Below are 21359 nucleotides of genomic sequence, written 5' to 3' on the forward strand. Positions count from 1 at the left end.
CACATGAATTTGACATCAGTTTTGACCTATGTGGTAAAGGAGCGATCACTTAGACCTACGCCGGGGGGGCCGGAGGATTTTCATTTATTTTCGCCCCGGATTTTCGCACACAAATTTCGCATCCCCCCTCATATCGAAGGAAAAATTTCACGTCCCCCCTTAAATCCTCCATTCCTTGTATAAAATTCCATGTCCCCTCCAATATTAAGGTCAAAATTTCATGCCCTCCTGGCGTAAGGGGTGGTGCAATAATTATGTGTACCCCGGGGGGTGAATTATAGGGGGCAAAGATTTTTGGCAGGCCAAAGGGGGGCAAGCATTTTTGGCAGGTCAAAGGGGGTCAAGCTCAAGCGATTTTGGCAGGTCGAAGGGGGGCAAGCAATTTTTGGCACAGATATTTTGGGTACCATTTTATATTACGCCCTAAAAAGGCGTAGGAAAACGTTAGGAACACGTTCAAATATGCAAAATTTCCTGCTCGCTACGCTCGCATTATATGATAAGACAATTTAAGGTTTTTAATTCGGGTTCCCCAATATGTTTTTTGCACGTCAAAGGGGGGGGGGCAAAGGTTTTTGGCACGTCGAAAGGGGGGCAAAGATTTTTGGCACGGCCAAAGGGGGGGGGCAAGCGATTTTTGGCAGACCATTTTGAGAATTCACCCCCCCCAGGGGTACACATAATTATTGCAACACCCCTAAATAGTGATCGCTTCCTAAGGGGATTGCATTTTCTTCGGAAGGGGGTTCCAAATATACTGGGGGTCATAGATTTTTTGAAAGAAAAATAGGAGGGTCATAAAATTTTGGATGACCAAAATGTAGGAAGTCACAAGATGACCACAGATAGTGAATATTCATAGATTCTGGTTTATTTTATTCAAAAAGACGGATTTCAGTACAACGTTAGCCCTTTCTAAGGTAAAGCTAGGTAAGGTGTATCGGTGTTGGGGGTCATAACATTTTTTGTCGAAATACGGGGTCACAAAACTGACCTTTTGTAAATTTGGGACCCCCTTTCCGAAGAAAATGCCAGCCCTAATCATTATTCGCTATATAGAAGTATATAGCTCTGAACATGGACATATACACCTAAGTAGAAAGGCCCTATAGTGACCTTTTTTCTTATTTACCATATCCAGTCTAGTCCGACGAGTAGGACCTTTTTTTCTAAGTGACTATACTCATTTCACACTATGATCACTATCTGACATGGTGCAAGAAAGACGAATCGCGAAAGTCCAGTGACCGCGCCGCCCAAAAAAAAAAAAAAAAAAAAATTCGGGAGGCGCGGTTAGTGTATTTTTGTGGTTAATCTTTCTTGAGCGATCAGAGTTGGAGAAAAAAAAACAGGTCCTACTTGTCGGACTATATCCAGTCGGCTATGTTCAGCCCCGGGTGTTCAGCTCAGACTATGATCAATGATCACTATCTCACATGGCGCAGGAAAGACAAATCAGAAAGTCCAGTGACCGGCACTTTCCGGGTTGGCCCGGGCCGGGAGGGGGCGGGTACGACTTTCGCAGCTTTCCTGAGCGATTAGAGTCTTCAGTTTAGTTGCTAACTAAGAAAAAAACAGGTCCTACTCGTCGGACTACATATAGACCCTGAACCTGTGGCTCTGATCAAAGGTTATATAAAGCTGTATAAAATGATTGGCATCAGTATTCATTGATAATTACGGAAATCTTGTGATCACGAATCCCGACTTCTTGTATTCCTGACTTAGGGGTGGTGCAATAATTATGTGTACCCGGGGTGAATTATAGGGGGGCAAAGATTTTTGGCAGGCCAAAAGGGGGGGGCAAGCATTTTTGGCAGGTCGAAAGGGGGGGGTCAAGCGATTTTTGGCAGGTCGAAAGGGGGGGCAAGCAATTTTTGGCACAGATATTTTGGGCACCGTTTCTATATTACGCCCTAAAAGGCGTAGGAAAACGTTACGAACACGTTCAAATATGCAAAATTTCCTGCTCGCTGCACTCGCATTATATGTTAAGACAATTTAAGGTTTTAAATTCGGGTTCCCCAAAATCTTGCATGTGTAAGGGGAGGGGGGCAAAGATTTTTTGGCACGTCGAAAGGGGGGGCAAAGGTTTTTGGCACGGCCAAAGGGGGGCAAGCGATTTTGGCAGACCATTTTGAGAATTCACCCCACCCCGGGGGTACACATAATTATTGCACCACCCCTTAGCTAGTTTGAAATAAAGAAATAGTAAAGATATAAAAATAAAGAAATAGTTAAGACAACTCAGGGGCTGTGCAAAAATTATGTGTACCCCCGGGGTGGTGGATTCTCAAAGTGGTCTGCCAAAATAACTTGCCCCCCCCCACCTTGGCATTTTTTTGTCTCCCACGCGCAAACCAGTGAGAAAGAATGGGAGCAGCCAAAAACTTCGTTAAAGTTTGTTAAACATAGAAATTATATCTTATCTGGAATGACGTTTTAATCGTTTGGACAGTATTTTTTGTGGAACATGAGAGCACATCAGACATATCGAATTGCATTATAATACGAAGAATGTCTTTCTGATATCAAATAATTTTCATTTTTTGAAATTCACGATATAATTATTAAAATTTGATATTTGTCACATTTTTGATATATAACAGTCCTCGAAATAAATTGTATAAATCCAATGATATATTCTTAAAGTGTATGTTTTCAGAGATTCAACCAAAATTGAAGTTGGCTTTTGATTAAATTGTAGTTTTTTCCACAAATAAAACAGATAGTTTTTATGCTAGTGAATAATTATTATTTAAGGCCAAATAAAAAAATAAACATGTTTCACGTCCCCTCCCGCTTCCTTTTTTGAGGTTTTCTCAAATAAATTTTATTTTTGAAATTCAGTTATAACTTTTCAAAAAATATGTCTAGGAAGTTGGGATGCTTTCTATAGCCTTGTTAAGATACAAGAAACATTTTAGGAAGGTTTTGTGATCATTAGAGGGGTGTAACTCTCAGAACAACAAATAAAAAAGGGCCTCCTCCTTTTTCCAGGCATTATTGTATGTACGGATTGTACGCTAAAACAGCTCTAAGTAGGCCTATGGGTATTTATACCAATTTTGCGATAAAAAATAGAAAATAAAAAGCCCCCTCTTCCTCCTTTTTTTCGAAAACCCGGACGTGAAACATGTTTTATTTTTTACTTAGCCTAATGCGTTTTAGATGCAAGTCGCGCTATTAAGATTATTCCCTCAGAGGCCTTCAAAGTTCACAAAATTGCCACAAATTGTGTGAAAACGGGATTTCTTGGATTTGAAGCAATTTGGGTGCGTGCCAAGTCTTACAGCTGCCATATCTTGGTTTTGTATGGGCTGGGGTGGTGATTGTTATAAATCTGTGATTTGTGAAACGTAATTTACTCTCATTTAAAACCGAATTTTATCAGATAGACGGTCAAAAACTATCTAGAGAATTGGAATTCAATGCCAATATAGAAGATATAAAACGAATTAATCTGCAAGAAATTTTTTGTACATAAACATTATTTAGCCAGCGGTTTCCAGAGACATAAAAATCTCAACTTTTTTGAGAAAAGTGGGGGGATGATGCTGTGGATCACGAAATACCCTTTTAAAATTTAATATGAAATAAAATAAAAATAAATAAAAAGGAAGTGAATAGGGAGGCAGACGAGAAACGAATTATTCTTTTATTTGGCCTTATACATGAACAAAATTCAATTGAAAATTTGCAGACTGCACAGTGATCCATCTAGTCTTTACGACTGTGACGTCAGTAAATTCTTAGGTGATGAGTGAACTATTATGTGAACTCGGTTTTGCCAGTTCTGCTGTTTAGCAGCCCAAATTATACTTGCATGTCATACTCCAGGATGACTAAAGGGTCTGAATTATGCTTGCTAAGCTTTTCGGCATTCCCTCTTATAAAGCCTTTTCAGAGATATAATGCGTGGGGTTTACAGTTATCATTTGGGCTCTAAAAAGCGCCCAATTAATATTTTTGTGAAAAACTGGTATACTAAGGGACGCACCATTAGATTCTCAGGGGGGGCATGGGAGTTTGGGTCAGGCAGAATTTTTTTTTCGCCGCCGAAGGCACTGAATTTTTTTGCCTCCAAGAGCACCAAATTTTTTTTTCGCCGCCTTCGGCGGCGAAGTTATTTTTTCAATTTTAATGTACATTTTTATACAAAGTTGGGTGGGGAAATTTTTTTTTTTACTCATCAGTGAGGCAAAATTTTTTTTCCGTATCACTAGTGGGCAAAGTGTTTTTTTTTCTCACTAGTGGGCAAAGTTTTTTTCAAAAACTCCCATGCCCCCCTGGAAATCTAATGGTGCGCCCCTAATACCAGTTAAAAGTAAAGACAGCATCTGAACTTCTGCGTGGCACATCCTCGTACAACTGTATAAACGTACAACCCCGAAATGTTGCGTTAATACAACCCTGGTTGTTTAAAACTTTTAAACGGCGTTGTTTTTGCAGTGGATGCCGCAAGCCGGGGGATGCAAGGAGCTTGAATGCCCCGGGCTTGAATGATTGGGCGAAAATTGGGCAAGACTTAAAATTGTTGCATCTTGGCTTTGAACCAACTTGGCAACACTGGTGTGTACTGTCTCAAGTGATGACGATCATCATCATCATCATTCATCATCCACTATCTTACCCTTCCCAGAATCCTTTGCAACAAGATGCATCACTCCGGTGAATCACCTTGTTTCATCATGTTCATCAAATAACACTCCTATTAAATTGTACATGTACTCCTTTGTCAAGTTGATTGAATAGACTGGATCATGAAATCTTACTATAATTCACCGGAATCTGTCTATTTATCTGTCTGTCCGCCTCTTTTCTCGGAGTTAGATCAGGGGTCACACGTTCCTCAAACCACTGCTCAAACTTAGTGGGTGGGTGCATCTTGACCCCCATTTTTTTAGGTCCGGCTACCCAATGGCCCCCTTTTCCTTTTTCCTAAAATTGTACTCATCAAAATGCCACAAAATAATGCAGGAACTGTCAAATTCTGTTATTTCAGCACATTTGTATTGAAAATTTTGGGCAAGAAATATAATTTAGCTTTTTTTCAATATTTTGTACCCGATTATATCTAATGACCCAATTGTTCATTTTGTACGTTTTTGTACCGATAGACACCATTTGGAACACTGGTAAGCACATATCCGTCACTTCTAGAGTGCCCCCGGGCTGCATGGCAAATCACTACTCGGGGGGAGGGGCACTCACTAAAATGGGTGACCGGGATGTGCGGCCACATTGCCCCCCCCCCCATTTTTAAACTCCCTCACACCCAATGACCCCCTTTTTGTTTTACTGAACTCCCTCTCAATCTCACTCAACGACCCATTTTTTGTTTTCCTGTCACTAAAAGGCCCCTTTTTTCAAAAATTTTTGACAAATTTCTGTTAATCTCTCACCACATAATTTTTCTTCAAATTTTTCAACACATTTTAAATTTTGATGACCTTTTGAAAATTTTGTATCAACTTTTATATTTTGACAAAAACTTTTTTCCAGTCTTACTGAAAGACCCCTTTTTTGGTAAGATTTTCCCAAGTCTCACGAACTAGACCCCATTTTGGGGGTTTTCTCACTGAAAGACCCCCTTCTTTTTGGCATCTAGGCTATCACCGAAGGCGAAAGACCCCTAGTTTCGAACTGCTGTCCACGTCACTTCCAAAATCGAGTGCCCCATCAGCACAGAACATTGAGATGGATGCAATGCATTGTGGGAAGTGTAAGATTATCTTCTCTCATCATCGTCTGCATCAAGCTGAGTGGTGTAATAACGCCATCGCACACAAACGTCTGATGTTACACTCCATGCGGACTTAACTTGCTTTGCAACTTAAATATTTTTAAAGAATATACCCAGCGAATAATGTTGATGGTGGATTTTACATAATAATGTGTCTCTTTCATGACTTCTTCACCAAGAGAAAGATGCACGAATGCTTCATAAGGGTGTGAAAAGCGGAAGAAAGTTTATCTCCTGGATACCAAGCATTCTCTAGCTAATTTAGTACTGCTACTGCTATACTCAAGGGCTCTCAAGTATTATTCATGCGACTGCATGCTGCAGCCGTTATAAACATGGTGGAGTGACGTTGTTTTCTGACGCTGATCTTAAACGAGCTCATCTATCAGGACACAGTTCTTTAACCCCAATATGTGTGTATGCATGGAATGACCTTTGAATCTACTGGGTACAAAAAACCATACTCTACAACCTGAGGGCAATTCAGAATTTGAGCTATAATCCAGTGAATGGAGGAATTTTGATATAGAATCGACTCCTGATATAGATGTTATTTTTAACTGTTTAACAAACAAGTCTTGTCAATGGATGGTATTAACCTGTATAAATTATACAGATATGGTGCGACATACTAGAACATTTCTACCACGTGCTGTCACTTTAACTAGCTGATTTAACCTTAACTGTCAGTACTTTTATCTACTATCCTATGTTCACGATATCTTTGAAATATTCAACCTTCGAGATCTCGCGAGATTAATGCATCCTTGAATATATCAGATTAACCATGATACTTTAAACTACAGTGCTGTTTTCGAAGTCTTCATTAGCTTTCATTAATGTTCATCATGAACCAGATTGTTGACATCATCTATATATCTATACCATGTGGTCATTGAGGAGAAGGACATACGGTATCAATGTTTTCGTAATTTGAAACTCAATAATATCAAGCTAAAATAGAATGACTTGTACTTGATCATCCTGCTACTCTCTGGTACTGTATATGATAAACTGCCATCCGAAGTATAAATATCAAAAACAAATCAGATTTTAAACATTGTTTTCAGCATAAAGGCCTGAAGTCCGTCAGACATTTCACAACAAAAATGACCGGCAATTAACAAACAGATACTATCTTGCATGATCTCACCGATTGCAGCAAACTTTGACGCATTGTTCTATCAAGATATTCAGACAGTTTACCGTAAACTTCGCCAGCAATAACTTAGCCGATTACATTATATGCACGTGTATGGTATCTCTGACTGTAGCAAAAATCTAAAGCATTGTTCCACACAGCTTGATCTTCAGAAAACATTGCAGGATCTGACCGAGTACATCACCATTAAGCATTAATCTATCAAGTCACTCTTCAGAAGGTTTTCATAGCAAAATGGCCGTCAATTTACTAGCAGACGACATCATGCATGATCTCACCGAGTGTAGTATTTGCCTCTCTCTAATTGAAGATCCCAAAGCTCTTCCATGCCTGCACACTTTCTGTCTAAAATGCATCCAAGATTGGGCTAAAGAAACTGCAGATGTAATAACATGTCCAATATGTCAAGAAACGTGTCCAGTACCCTCTGACGGAATCGAAAGCCTTAAAACAAATTTCTTCATAACTAAACTGAAAGAGACCCGGATTGTACAAGAAAAACTGAGGGAAGCCAAAGTTCCTTGCACCTGTTGTGATGAAGATGATGCAGAAGCGATCGCGAGGTGTCTGGAATGCAAGGACTTCTTGTGTGATAAATGTACCCAGATGCATAAGAGCCTTAGACCATTGAAAGGTCATCGCGTTTGCAGTCTGGATGATCTCCGTTCTGGTAAGACCACCGTTTCCGGTGGGAATCAGGAATATTGTGATAAGCATCACGGACAAGTCCTATGGTTTTACTGCACAACATGCGGTGTCCCGATATGTCGCGATTGTACCGTTGTTGACCATCCGTCGGGAGACCATATCCATACAGATTTGCAAAGTACCGCAAAGAGTCAGAAGAAAGAGATCCAGGCGTTAGTTGGAGATTGTTACAAGGTTGCAACACAAGTGGAAGTCTGTATCAAACAAGCTGATGAAATGAGCGTTGTTCTTGAGACAGCTCTTAAAGAAGCTTCGGAAGATCTTGCCAATTTCAATCAAGCTACAAAAACCAAGATATTGGCAAGTATTGATGAGAGCTACACTGGTCTTGCCGATGAGTTGAGCCAGCTACGAGAGGATCGCAGAAAGCAGATTGTGGAGCAGAAGCAGATTTTAATCCTGCAGCAATCGCGACTGCGTACCGCACTCGAGACGGCGAACCGCGTCACCACGATGGGATCTCAAAGTGACGTAGCAGGCGTCTATAGCACTCTAGCCTCCTCGATGCAACTATTAAGTGAACTTAAACCCATGCAATTACCAAATAGTCTTAGTAGGGTCAAATTCAGACCGAATAAAGCCTGCCATCCAAAATTGTTGAGTCTTGGCACGTTTGCCCTTGGATTAGGCAAAGAAGGCGGTGGTGGCACTTGGAATCTGCAGAAGAAATTTGGTATCGATGGACCTGGAATGCTATCCACAGCGTTAGACATCGCAGTTGGGCTTCAGGGAGATGTCGCTGTGGCTGACAACGACACAGCTCAGATAAAAGTGTATACCAAAGCGGGACAGTTCAAATTCAGCTTGGACACGAAACAAGGACTAAAAGCAGGGAGTAGTTCCTATCCACGAGGTATATCTGTGAGTCTGGACGGACACTTTTTCGTTACAGATGGAACGCAGGTTGTTAAGGTCTACAACACGCAAGGACAGTACGTCTATCATTTCGCAGCCGTCTCCCTAGCAACACTCCTTCTGATGTCGTCGTCGCCAGACTAGCTGGAATTGCCATTGATCTCAAAGGGCAACTATTAGTCGGTGAGATCACGCAGAAATACATCAGCATACACGATCAGAATAGCTGCCATCTGAGAAGCATCAAAGTTGATATTGATCCGAATTTTATCACTGTTGCATCGCAAGGTGAAATTATCGTTAGTTCTTGCGATCAACACATAGTACATATCTTGGATGAATCTGGTAACCTCTTACACAGTCTGATGCCACCTACTGGTTTAGCGTCATGGTACCCTACTGGAGTGTGCTGTAGTCCAGACGATGAGATATTTGTCGCGAAGCAAGCGACAGGAAATGCGGGGATCTATCGATACGCGCTGACGGGGGAGTATTTAGGATGCATAACGCAAACAGTGGATAATCCGTGTGGTCTTGTTGTTTCTGATGATGATACATTACTTGTAGCAGATTGGAAAGCAGCCTCTTGCTTCCGTTTGAGATAACGTACTTCCATTATTGTGCAGAGGTTGCTCTCACCCCGGGCTCTCACCTGTGGTTTTCTCTCCACATAACATGATAACTGTAAACTTGTACTATACTGACTGTATAGAGGGTGGTGTTATCGATCTTTGTGTAAAGATGTTTTGACCATGCTCGATCGTCATGCAAGTCGCCACTTCACTGGCGGGTTAGATAGACCACTTAACATGTGACGTTATTGCCCGGCAGTATGCGCGCGAATTATGGCAATTTCCATTGTTCTTTGCCCTGCATTGTGCGTACGCAGCGTAGTCTGCTCAGAGCACTTGCATCAAATCGCTCACCACATTTCATATAGTACAAGAAAGCCATTGAACAGTGTAGCGGTTCGTTCAAACATATCGATAGACCAGTCCCTCGCCTTTGTTGATAAACAATGATGTCAAGTGGTGTATCATGTATAGGGAACGGTTTATAATAGCCATGGTATTCGCTAGGATACGTAAATCAATATACTTGATATCAATTTCGGAAATTCGTTATGAGTTAGAACCAAAAAGTACTGACTCCGCCACAATGACTTCATGGATAGCAAAATAGCGTAACTCCGGATAATTTCGTTATGCGCCCGCCAAACTTCGATTCCAAGTGCGGTGTTGTTTGCGTGCCAAAAATGCACACTAAGGCGCTGATTGCGCAAGTTTACAGACGCAATTATCGTTCGATTTCGGACTCTGGTCGAAAACGCCGGAGGTACTATTTTGTCCTCTTTGGGTATAAACACAAATCCCAAAAGCCCCCTTATAATTGAAGACCGAATTTTAAAAGACTAGTTTGCATATGACGTCCTGTCAACCAGACAAAAAAATGCCGTGCTGCGCTGGTCAGCAAACAATCACGTCGCGCTTTTGCCCTGACGTCAGACGCAAACTAGTGTTTTTAATTTGGTCTTCAATTATAAAAGGCCACTCCGATGCGAACATCATTAATCCCGATCCCGACTCCAGATCGCAGCGCGATGCGATGCTGCGATGATCAATCAAGTCCGATGTATATGCTGCGATGTTTTAAATGCATCGCAGCATCGCATCGCGCTGCGATGTGGAGTCAGGAGGATCGGGCTACTGCGCAGCGGTGACTTGCGGGTCTGCGCAGTATGGTCCTTAATGATATGCGCATCGGCGTGACGTATGTAGGGTTACATTGTAAAGACTTATGGGATTTACTGAACAGATGAATTCAATCAAATTACAATTTTTTTCTATAATCAGAGTATAAACAGACAAATCATATTGCTACAAAAGGAACATCAAACGATCACTTATGACAGGAATGGTCAAAATAACCCATTCTGTCAGCACTGACCACGCTCCTTTTGTAAGACAAACTAAGAAGACTATCGCTCAATTAAAATGATTAACGGACTCCAAGAGGCTCAGAGCTAATCATGTGCTAATCTAAACGCAATATTAAGATGGGGTTTTTTTCCAGAACGTTTTTCATTTGATTTGATTTTTTTCTTCTTTTTTTCATGTGCTTGATGTTTTCATTTTGGGGTTCGATATAATTTGACGTAAGCCCCGGGGAAAAAGCTTACTCCAAATTTCAGTTGATTCCGATTTTGCGTTTGCGAGGTATGCATGATTATGTGTATCACACTGCCCATAGACAATGTCATGAACAGTGATGAATGTGTTGTAATTTCGTTCTGGTGTACCAGAACGTAATTCAAATTTCACGATATCTTTGCTAAACGAATTTAATTCGAATTTTAAAATCTGCAAGACATCTTTTGTTTGTACATAAACATTATGTAGCCAGACTTGTGTTTTCATTGGGTATAAAAATCTCAACTTGTTTTGAGAAAAGTGGGTGGATGATGCTGTGGATCACAAAATGCCCTTTTAAATGAGCTTGATAAATTGTACATAAATACTTCAAATTAGGCTTTTTAAAGTATCAAATAAAAACGTTTAGAATATCATATCTATGAAACAGTGGTATGGCTTTGATACTGGTTGATATACTCACCACGCTGACTACCATGACTACCCAATTTTTCCCATATTTGACGCGGCTTAGTTTTTCAAGATTCTAATGCTGTATCATGTTTTTGTGCGTTTCCAAATTGGGCTATTCAGAAAATAAGCGCACACCCCTATAGAGGAGTAAATTTTCAATCAAAGAAATGTCCTGATTTCCAAGTCTGCTTTCTGAAAACAACTGGAATTCCAGTTGCCAATGTCACTTGAAAAGGCTCGGAAATCCAATTTAATGAAGGAAAAATCACGGAAATGTCCAAAAAGAGCTCTCAAATTGAGGATTTCTGTTTTTGAACTATTTTTCTGCCAGATATTTTTGCCTTTGGACACTTTAAAAGCCTGGATTTCCAACAGTCACGACTGGACAAAAAGTCCGGAAATCCGAACTCCTCTATAGGGGGTGTGCATCTATTTTCTGGTATAGCCCAATAAGAATTCCATCGTTAATGTACGGCAGGACAAGATTACATACAATATATCGTACATTCGTTTAGTCATGTAAAACTTAAGTGCTGATTTACAATATTCCGCGAAATAATTGTTTTTGATAATATTCCATGAGTTATCCCTGTGTCATCGATCATATCTCCTAACGCGGTACGACGTGTGACGCCTTTAGGTTCCCTTTTGTGTATATAAATCTAGTATAATAATTATTCAAATTATATGTTCCTCTTTGAGATGTGCATTAATCACAGATATTCAATATCTGTGGTGCAATCATCATAGTTCATGGACCCTGTTTTGGGGTACCCATAATAATATTAGGGTTTTCTTTGTGCCTATAGCGATATCGGTGCTCCGATGCTCTGTCTACGTACCTTAGGGGTGGTGCAATAATTATGTGTACCCCTGGGGGTGAATTCTCAAAATGGTCTGCCAAAAACGCCTGCCCCCCCTTTGGCCATGCCAAAAATCTTTGCCCCCCCTTACACATGCAAGATTTTGGGGAACCCGAATTTAAAACCTTAAATTGTCTTATCATATAATGCGAGCGCAGCGAGCAGGAAATTTTGCATATTTGAATGTGTTCCTAACGTTTTCCTATGCCTTTTTAGGGCGTAATGTAGAAACGGTACCCAAAATATCGGAGTACCTTTAGAATACCCTACCACATCGACGGCGCCGCGAAGCTGCACCTTTTTTTGTAAAACTACACCGACGTCGGCGCGAATTACTTATTAATGGGATAGATATAAATTAAGTAACAATGATGACCGCATCAAAAGATGATGTTAATAAGCATGATATAATTATAATTAGTGTGACGTATACATTGTAAGAGGCCGATTGTAATTGATTATGAATGATTATATAATTCTAATTATTATTCATCTATGATGGATTAGAGGGCGATGGTAGTTAATTAATAATTATGACATAATAATAATGAGTGTGAGGGATAAGAGGGTTGTTGTAAGTAATTAACAATGATTGTTAATAGTGATTAAAGTTATATTGATAAGAGGAATGTTAATTGTTAATGAGTGGTTTGATTAAGAATGAGTAGCATTTATTTCATGGAGTAAATACGTTAAGTATCATATATTGAATAATGATGTGATGGTGAATGAAGGTATCGTTGTTGCTGTGCTACAGCGACGCCGCAAAGGTATCGCTGTTGCCATGCTACAGCGACGGCGCGAAGCTAGACCTTTATGAGGGGCCTACACCGACGGCGGTAAGGTAGACCTATTTCCGTAAGGCTACACCGACGGTGCAAAGGTGCACCTTATGTAGGCCTAATTGTTAAAGTTGTCATATTAGCAAATGAGTGTGGTGGAGGAAGGTATCGTTGTTGCCGTGCTACAGCGACGGCGCAAAGCTAGACCTTTTTACAGGACTACACCGACGGCGCGAAGGTATCGCTGTTGCCGTGCTACAGCGACGGCGCGAAGCTATACCTTTTCAATGGGCTACACCGACGACGCGAAGGTGTCGTTGTTGCTGTGCTACAGCGACGGCGTAAAGCTATACCTTTTCAATGGGCTACACCGACGGCGCGAAGGTGTCATTGTTGCTGTGCTACAGCGACGGCGTAAAGCTAGACTTTTCGAGGGGATAAATCGAGGACGCGAAGGTATACCTATTTTCGTATGCTAACACCGGTGGCACTGAGGTGTACCTTATTTGGTCATGTCACCAAATGAATGTAGGGGAGGTATGTATCGCTGTTGCCGTGCTACAGCGACGGCGCAAAGCTATAACTTTTTACTGGGCTACACCGACAGCGCAAAGCTATCGTTGTTGCTGTGCTACAGCGACGGCGCAAAGCTAGACCTTTTTACAGGACTACACCGACGGCGCGAATGTATCGCTGTTGCCGTGCTACAGCGACGGCGCGAAGCTATACCTTTTCAATGGGCTACACCGACGGCGCGAAGGTGTCGTTGTTGCTGTGCTACAGCGACGGCGCAAAGCTAGACTTTTCGAGGGGATAAATCGAGGACGCGAAGGTATACCTATTTTCGTATGCTAACACCGGTGGCATTGAGGTGTACCTTATTTGGTCATGTCACCAAATGAATGTAGGGGAGGTATGTATCGCTGTTGCCGTGCTACAGCGACGGCGCGAATCTATACCTTTTTACGGGGCTACACCGACGGCGCGAAGGTATCGCTGTTGCCGTGCTACAGCGACGGCGCGAAGCTATACCTTTTTACTGGGCTACACCGACGCGGGAAGGTATCGCTGTTGCCATGCTACAGCGACGGCGCAAAGCTATACCTGTTTACTGGGCTACACCGACGGCGCGAAGCTATCGTTGTTGCTGTGCTACAGCGACGGCGCAAAGCTAGACTTTTTGCGTATTTTGTAATGACTTGATCAACTAAATGTAATGAAGAGGAGGAAGGTATCGCTGTTGCTGTGCTACAGCGACGCCGCGAATGATATGATGCACATGTGAAATGGGGAGTTGCTTGTTTGTTGACAAGAGGAAATATTAAGTTAAGTTGTCATTGGTAAGCGCATAATGCACATAACTTAGTTTGCACCTGGTTGTCACTGGTTGGGGCATTTTATGAACGACGTAACACTGGTTTATGTGATTTCATAATTTCCAGATATTATAAATAAAAACAGGACCGTGACCACTGAAAAGTTAATTAAGAAGAAACAGAACTTTTGCACCTGGTTATCACTGGTTGGGGCCTTTTATGAACGACGTATACACTGATTTATGTGATTTCATACTTCGCAGTTGTTATAAATAAAAACAGGACCGTGACCACTGAAACGTTAATTAAGAAGAAAATGGTCATACAGTCCCGACTAATTAGGTGAAAAAATAAGCATCATAAGACATTTCTTTTGCAAGTTCAACAAAACATTGTGAATGAAACAGAACTGTTATCGTCCATCTTTATTCAGATTTGTATTGAACGTAAGAATGCGGTCAATGTATAAAGCTTGTGAGTGGTAGGGGCGCTTTATGAACAACGTGAAATCATGATAATATTTATCATTTAGGCCTATACTTAGCAAGGTCTTTTAAAAAGAAGAAATTTGGTACAAAAATCATGGAAATCGGTAGTAGGGGTGTTGAGAAATTGTCGTTCAAAGTTCACACGGCGATGTCGCTGTAGCCCTGCAACAACGATAACCTTCCTCATAGGCATCGCATTAATGGGTGAATATTTATAAAGTTTGTTTGTTTGTTTGTTTGTTAATTAATTCAGTAATTATCAAACGGCGATGTCGCTGTAGCCCTGCAACAACGATAACCTTCCTCATGGGCATAACCATGATAACATTAATGACTGAATATTGATAAAAGTTGATTGTTTAAGAACGTTAATTAATTGATTAATTATCAAATGGCGAAGTCGCTGTAGCCCTGCAACAACGGTAACCTTCCTCGTGTGCATCATAATTTACATATTATACGGTAATTAATGACAGAGTATTGTTTAAAGTTAATGTTTTTATTTAATGTTTTAAGTTAATTAATAATTATTTATCTCTTCTTTAAATAAGATAATTAATGAATGGAAACCGATCATTATGCAGATTTATGATTCCTGGCTGATTATGGGAAGCAAAGCAATTAATTAAATTTAAAATTTACTAATGTTCCTCTTCTTCATTGTATAGTGGCATTATTAATTAAATTACTACAATGTTGTTTTGAATCTCTCTCGTTCGTTTATTTAATTTGCTGAATTAAGTGATTTATTTATTGCACTGAGTTAATCCATACATCATTCAATGTAATCATATCATTGAGTTTCGCGCCGTCGGTGTAGCAGGGCTAAAACTAGGGTAGCTTCGGCGACGGCCAAATGTGGTAGGGTATAGTAAAGTTTAGCCAAAATATCTGTGCCAAAATTGCTTGCCCCCCCTTTCGACCTGCCAAAATCGCTTGACCCCCTTTTGACCTGCCAAAAATGCTTGCCCCCCTTCTGGCCTGCCAAAAATCTTTGCCCCCCCCTAAAATTCACCCCCGGGGGTACACATAATTATTGCACCACCCCTTAGAATTGTACGAACATAATATTGGCGTCTTTATAGTGCTACCATGATAACAGAGAATTTGTTCTTATTTACATAAGATAACAATATGTCATTTGCAATGTCATCAGTTCAGTATAAATTTTGTATCAGCGACATAATATTGTATGCATTATATATCAACTCAACGTACTAGTATTATCACTAGGATCCACAACATGTCCATCATTATGTCCATCTATCAAGGCACAGTTCTTTAACTCCAATACATTTGTACATTCATTGAATGACCTTTGAAAATTTAAGTACAAAAACTCAATATTCTGCAACTTGAGGTCAAATTTTGCACTGTGATTGTTTAATTGAGGTTATTGAACTATGCCACTGGAATGAGGCCATTGTGGTCCATAGTGTATATTGGTCCCGGGGATATTGGTATGCAAATTAGAGTATTGGGCTTTGTGGGACACTGCATATTATTACAGGTTCAGACTTATATTTTACCTACGTACGGTGTACTGCATTATATCACCATAACTCAGCCAGTATAACGAAGAACTCCATCTTATATAACGTAAAACTGCTGTGATCTATTGTATCAAAAGCTTTTGATAAGTCTCTATCTGATCATGTCTATAGTCTGTGTTGGCCGAAACAAAGATAACCGTCCGGGTATAAACCAGGAGGATGACACTGCACAGGGTTAAATATCGGGACCCAGGTTAGTCTACTGTAGTAGACCATAATAATTTTATCATCCCTCTAATCCCACCATGGAAAATCCACCAATCCTGTTCTGATCCAAAAACAGCTATCTAATTAAGTATCTATCCATGAGAACAGGGCAGTCACTTGGGATGTGGATGTGTTGTGTTTTATGCATGGAATGGTATGAATTGTTTAAAAAAGGAATGCAAAGCAGTCTAGACCCAGGTTGGAGAAGAGCTGATATACCATGCACCACGGCTATAAAGTGGAAGCAAAAGGCCACGCCAGTGACCTGTACCATAGTCTGGCTACCAGGACGATGATTAATATCCCTGCATATTTTGGGTCCTTTTCATATCTCGAAATGCCAAGAAGGTATGACCCCCCCCCCCACCCGAGTGCTGTCAAATGAAAGAGAAAAGAATGTAAAAAAATAACGTCCTCACCGAGGGTGTCATTCCTCATAAGACCCGGACCAATATTCATATTTGGGGTCCTTCTCATATCTCAATGAAATACCAAGGAAGTACAACGAGTACACGAAAGGAAAAAAAATAAAGAATGTGATACAAATATTTTCTTTACCCCATTATTTATTTGGGGTCCTTCTCATATCTCCAAATGCCAAGAAGGTATGACCAAATGAAAAAGAAAACAGTGAAGAATATAGGCCTAATAAAAACATTTTCTACATTATATACATTTGTATATCATGTATATCGAAAATAAAAGTGTGACCCCGATGGTGTCACATGAAAGAGAGAAAAAAGTCCGAAACTATGACAGTGTTATATACTGCCCAAGCCCTATGGTTCAGTTATGTTGCGGTAACCGCTGTAGTAACCTAATATAAACGGAACGTCTAGCTATTTGCTTTTGACCATGTTTTATATTCAATTAGGCCAAATAAAAAAATAAACATGTTTCACGTCCCCTCCCGCTTCCTTTTTTGAGGTTTTCTCAAATAATTTTTTATTTTTTGAAATTCAGTTATAACTTTTCAAAAAATATGTCTAGGAACTTGGGATGCTTTCTATAGCCTTGTTAAGATACAAGAAACATTTTAGGAAGGTTTTGTGATCATTAGAGGGGGTGTAACTCTCAGAACAACAAATAAAAAAGGGCCTCCTCCTTTTTCCAGGCAATATTGTATGTACGGATTGTACGCTAAAACAGCTCTAAGTATGGGTATTTACACCAATTTTGCGATAAAAATAGAAAATAAAAAGCCCCTCTTCCTCCTTTTTTTTCGAAAACCCGGACGTGAAACATGTTTTATTTTTTACTTAGCCTTATGCAAACCATTTCAATTCGACGGGCTACGTGCAAAGGTCAAAAATATACAAGGTGTTAACTTGTCCCTGTTTTTCGAGAAACTGAAAAACAGCGAAGAAACACACTATAAATGTCTTCAAAATAAACCTACCTGCACCGAGACAATTTAATTTAAGAACAAGAACATAGGCCCTATCAGAACAAATTTAGTGACTTTAAAAGTTTTGTTAACATTTTAATGATGTGAAATTATTTGCTATTATTATACCATGTATACATGGTATTGCGACAGCCGCGCTGAAACAGGGAATTCCCCAATTGCAATACCAGGTCCCGTGTCAGGTTTTTACCTCAAGAAAATACATTCAACAAATTTAGTTCAAATAATGTTCAAATAAAAATACTAAAGTCTGATTAAATATATATGAGTTTGACCAATTAGCTTGCAATAAATTTCAATAACCTAAATATGTTTAGTTTCTAATGTTATTACTTGTATACACGGTAGCCTGTATGTAACAGAGTATAGCAACACTGGAATAGTATATTGACCAATACAACACGGAAGTAGGATTTGTAATTTTCATACATTTACTGAAATTCTGTGTGTACAATCATTTTAAGTCTTGACATTGACATTCTCATAATACCACAGATAAATTATTGCGGATTTACTTGAACAGTGATATGTGGTTTTAACAACTTTTGACCACCTAAAACGTTATCAAAATGGATGACGAGCATTCTCAAGCTGACAATGCACCCAAAGGGGCGTACCAGAACTGGGGAGAGTCATTAGCAGTGGTTATAAGGCTACTAGACGAGAAGCTGAAGAAAGCCTTAAAACAGATGGACAGACACAAAATATTGATCTCAGTGGTACTTGGATAAAGCAACGTGACATCTGTGAAGCAGTGGGTTTGAGTAATGCCAGGAAACTAGCAATTTGCCCATCTGGCGATATGGCAATTACCAACCAAAGCCCTTCAGGGGTCAAGATCATTGACAGTAATGACCATTGTACAAATAACATTAAAGATGATATGTCATCTCCTTGCTGGAGTGTTGCTGTCACCGCTGATGGCACCATATTTGTTACCGACTTTTCTTCTTATGTAACGGCTTTCAATGAAGCTGGCAAACTGATCAACCGATTCCAAACCTCACCTCCAGGATCTCGTCAGAAACCATCAGAACTCGCAGGGATAGCAATAAACCACAAGAAGTCCCTCATTGTAGGAGACACAGCTGGCGTGTACATCAGTATCCATAAACAATCTGGTGCGCATGTCAGCAGTTTTAAAGTCAGTATACAACCCTGGTATGTTAGTGCAGCCCCCAACAAAGACATCATTTTCATAAACGATGCCATCACTAGTGCAATGATACTAAATTCTACTGGTCAAGTCCTTCACACCATAGAGATCTCAACAATATCATCACGCTACCCAAGAGGTTCATGGTTCAATGGGGACGACGAGCTGTTATTAGCTGCGGCTGGATATTCTTCAGATGCAGAAATACACCGTTATTCTTCTGACGGCAAGTATCTAGGCTGCGTCACCAAGGAGGTGACGAATCCATGGGATGTAGCCATCACAAAAGATGGGAAACTGTTAGTACTTGAACCTACTCATATTTCAGTCTTCAGGAAAATGTGACTGATAAACATCGGATGTATACGGCGCGTGATCACGTACTGTTTTAACATTTATGAGCCGAATTAGTTACTGGACATTTCGTGATCCACAGATGTAGCCATCTCAAAAGACTGGGAAACTGTTAGTACTTGAACATACTCATATTTCAGTCTTCAGGAAATTATGATTCTATCAACTTAACTGATAAACGTGATGTTATACATTATATTGCAATAATGTACTGCAATCATATCGCGAGATGCATGTACTTTAATGTTATTATCACTGATATGATTATGGGGCATTTCGTGATCCACAGCCTCATTCCCCCACTTTATCAAAACATCTGGCTACATAGTGTTTTATGTACAAAAAACTACATTCTGGTCACGTTGCATGAACTGCGCGACCGCTGTACAAAAATGTCAATTTCAACGTCTACCGTAGAGTCAGAAGTTTTCCGTTTTACGGAAAACGGAAGAAAATCACGGAATCGGAGGTACAACACGGAAAATGACATTTTTATATCATGTGACAAAATTGTTAAAAAATAAGAGAAATAAATGTTAAAAACAATCATGAGTTGTGTATGTCAATTTTTATGATAATAAAAATTCCCTTTAAAAGGGAAGACCAGCCTCAATGCAGAAGAGGTCTTGTAAATAGTTTGGGTCACCGTGAAAGGCAGTTCACCAAACCATCAATGGTGAGAACATGCACACTGAAACAGCAAAAAACATTAACTCCTATAACTCCTGTCAACTCTTTAATTCATTACTCCAAATTGTTCTGTATTTTTGTCTTTACTGCTTTTTACCCGTGCTTATTATTAAAATCAAGAAATACACTGCAGTTGTTAGTTAATGCACATTTTATTTTAAAATAATTTTATATTATTTCGCAATGTATAGGTTACTATAAAGTAGATAGTGGCAAGCACATGATAAAGGACTGATCATTCACTACAATCTTCACTTTTAAACTGTATTTTTTGAATGTGTTGATTGTTAGTCCGAAACTCCTGCAAAGCTATGGACATGGCATCTAACCTACTCCATTCTGTAATAGTCTGCATTGTGTGTTTTCTCAGTCTTCAATCATGTTTTTGTTGAATGTAATTTTATGAATCAAATAAAAAAGATAGAAATTGGCCTCACTTTAGTTATGTGTCATTTTACAGTATTTATAATTTATAAAGTAAGACAATAATTTATTTATTTTCTATAAGTGCATGTCAAAATATGGGATATATTGTTCAATATTATAGCTAGCCCTAAAAACTTTATTTTCAATCGGATTTTTCCCGTTGAAAAGACAAAACTGATGTTAAAGATAGCAATAATATCATCAATAACATTTTGAGTCAATTTTATCCATAAAACGATACAGGATAGGATAGATAATTACTTTGACTTCAATGTGGTCCATATAATGAAGATTTTGATTCTACAACATTATTAGATCTGTTATCAACATATCAATTATGCACTCACAGGCAACCAAACACCATGCTATACGCTCAGTAGTCCACTGATATGACCTCGTGATCATTCCCCCGCTTTGACCATGTCATTTTTTTGATATGCTGATTGCTGAACAAGTTTATGTTTATATGTGTTGGCCTCATGTAAAATCAGCCGTTTTTTGGCGATTTTAGCCCTTAAGCCCCCCGCATAAATCTGAAAAAGGGGCTGAGCCCCCCGCAGGAAAAGATCCTGGACACGCCAGTGAACACGGAAAATGGATTTTAGAAAACGGTAAACTTCGGACTCTAGTCTACCGTGCGTGACTCCGTGCGTTTCAAAGATACCAATCGCAAAATCTTGTATTGCCAATCTCACATGCATTTCAATGGACAATCTGCACGTATGAACCACGCCTATAAATGAAGTCAAATTTTCACACCCTCATCGTTGCTTTATTATCTTATTATATATATTATTTCTTACAAACAAAATTGATCATACTATAAATAAAATAATCAGATTTGTCCAGGCTTGTGCATTTTCATTGTATGAGCTTGGAACGGTCCATGGATTATGATGTGTCCCTCACGGACCAACCTGAGTAAATAAACAAACAATAATATTATGTTGAATATCCTTGAATGTCTTTAAAACGGACAACTTTTGTTTATTTTCTACGTTGTCCACACCATGCACACGTTCATTTCATACGTACAGAATCA

At 39.6% G+C, this 21359-nt stretch overlaps 1 protein-coding gene across 1 annotated transcript; it reads left to right on the forward strand.

Moving 5' to 3' along the window:
- The first annotated feature begins 5776 nt into the window (after nucleotides 1-5776).
- Nucleotides 5777-20318, forward strand: LOC140141988 (uncharacterized). Its single transcript, XM_072163892.1, has 3 exons — nucleotides 5777-8614; nucleotides 8833-9065; nucleotides 18288-20318. The coding sequence occupies exons 1-3, from the start codon at nucleotides 7143-7145 to the stop codon at nucleotides 19190-19192; spliced, it is 2610 nt and encodes an 869-aa protein (XP_072019993.1). The 5' UTR covers nucleotides 5777-7142; the 3' UTR covers nucleotides 19193-20318.
- Nucleotides 20319-21359: the final 1041 nt, after the last annotated feature.

The sequence above is a fragment of the Amphiura filiformis genome, chromosome 2 (assembly GCF_039555335.1).
Source record: "Amphiura filiformis chromosome 2, Afil_fr2py, whole genome shotgun sequence".
Lineage (NCBI taxonomy): Eukaryota > Metazoa > Echinodermata > Ophiuroidea > Amphilepidida > Amphiuridae > Amphiura > Amphiura filiformis.

Bases quoted from the DNA above. Each gene is read 5' to 3' on its own strand.
- LOC140141988 (XM_072163892.1), top strand. From the start codon at position 7,143: ATGGCCGTCAATTTACTAGCAGACGACATCATGCATGATCTCACCGAG. The intron at 8,615-8,832 runs GCTGGAATTGCC...CCTCTTACACAG, and splicing joins ATGTCGTCGTCGCCAGACTA to TCTGATGCCACCTACTGGTT. The intron at 9,066-18,287 runs GTTTGAGATAAC...TCTCAAGCTGAC, and splicing joins GAAAGCAGCCTCTTGCTTCC to AATGCACCCAAAGGGGCGTA.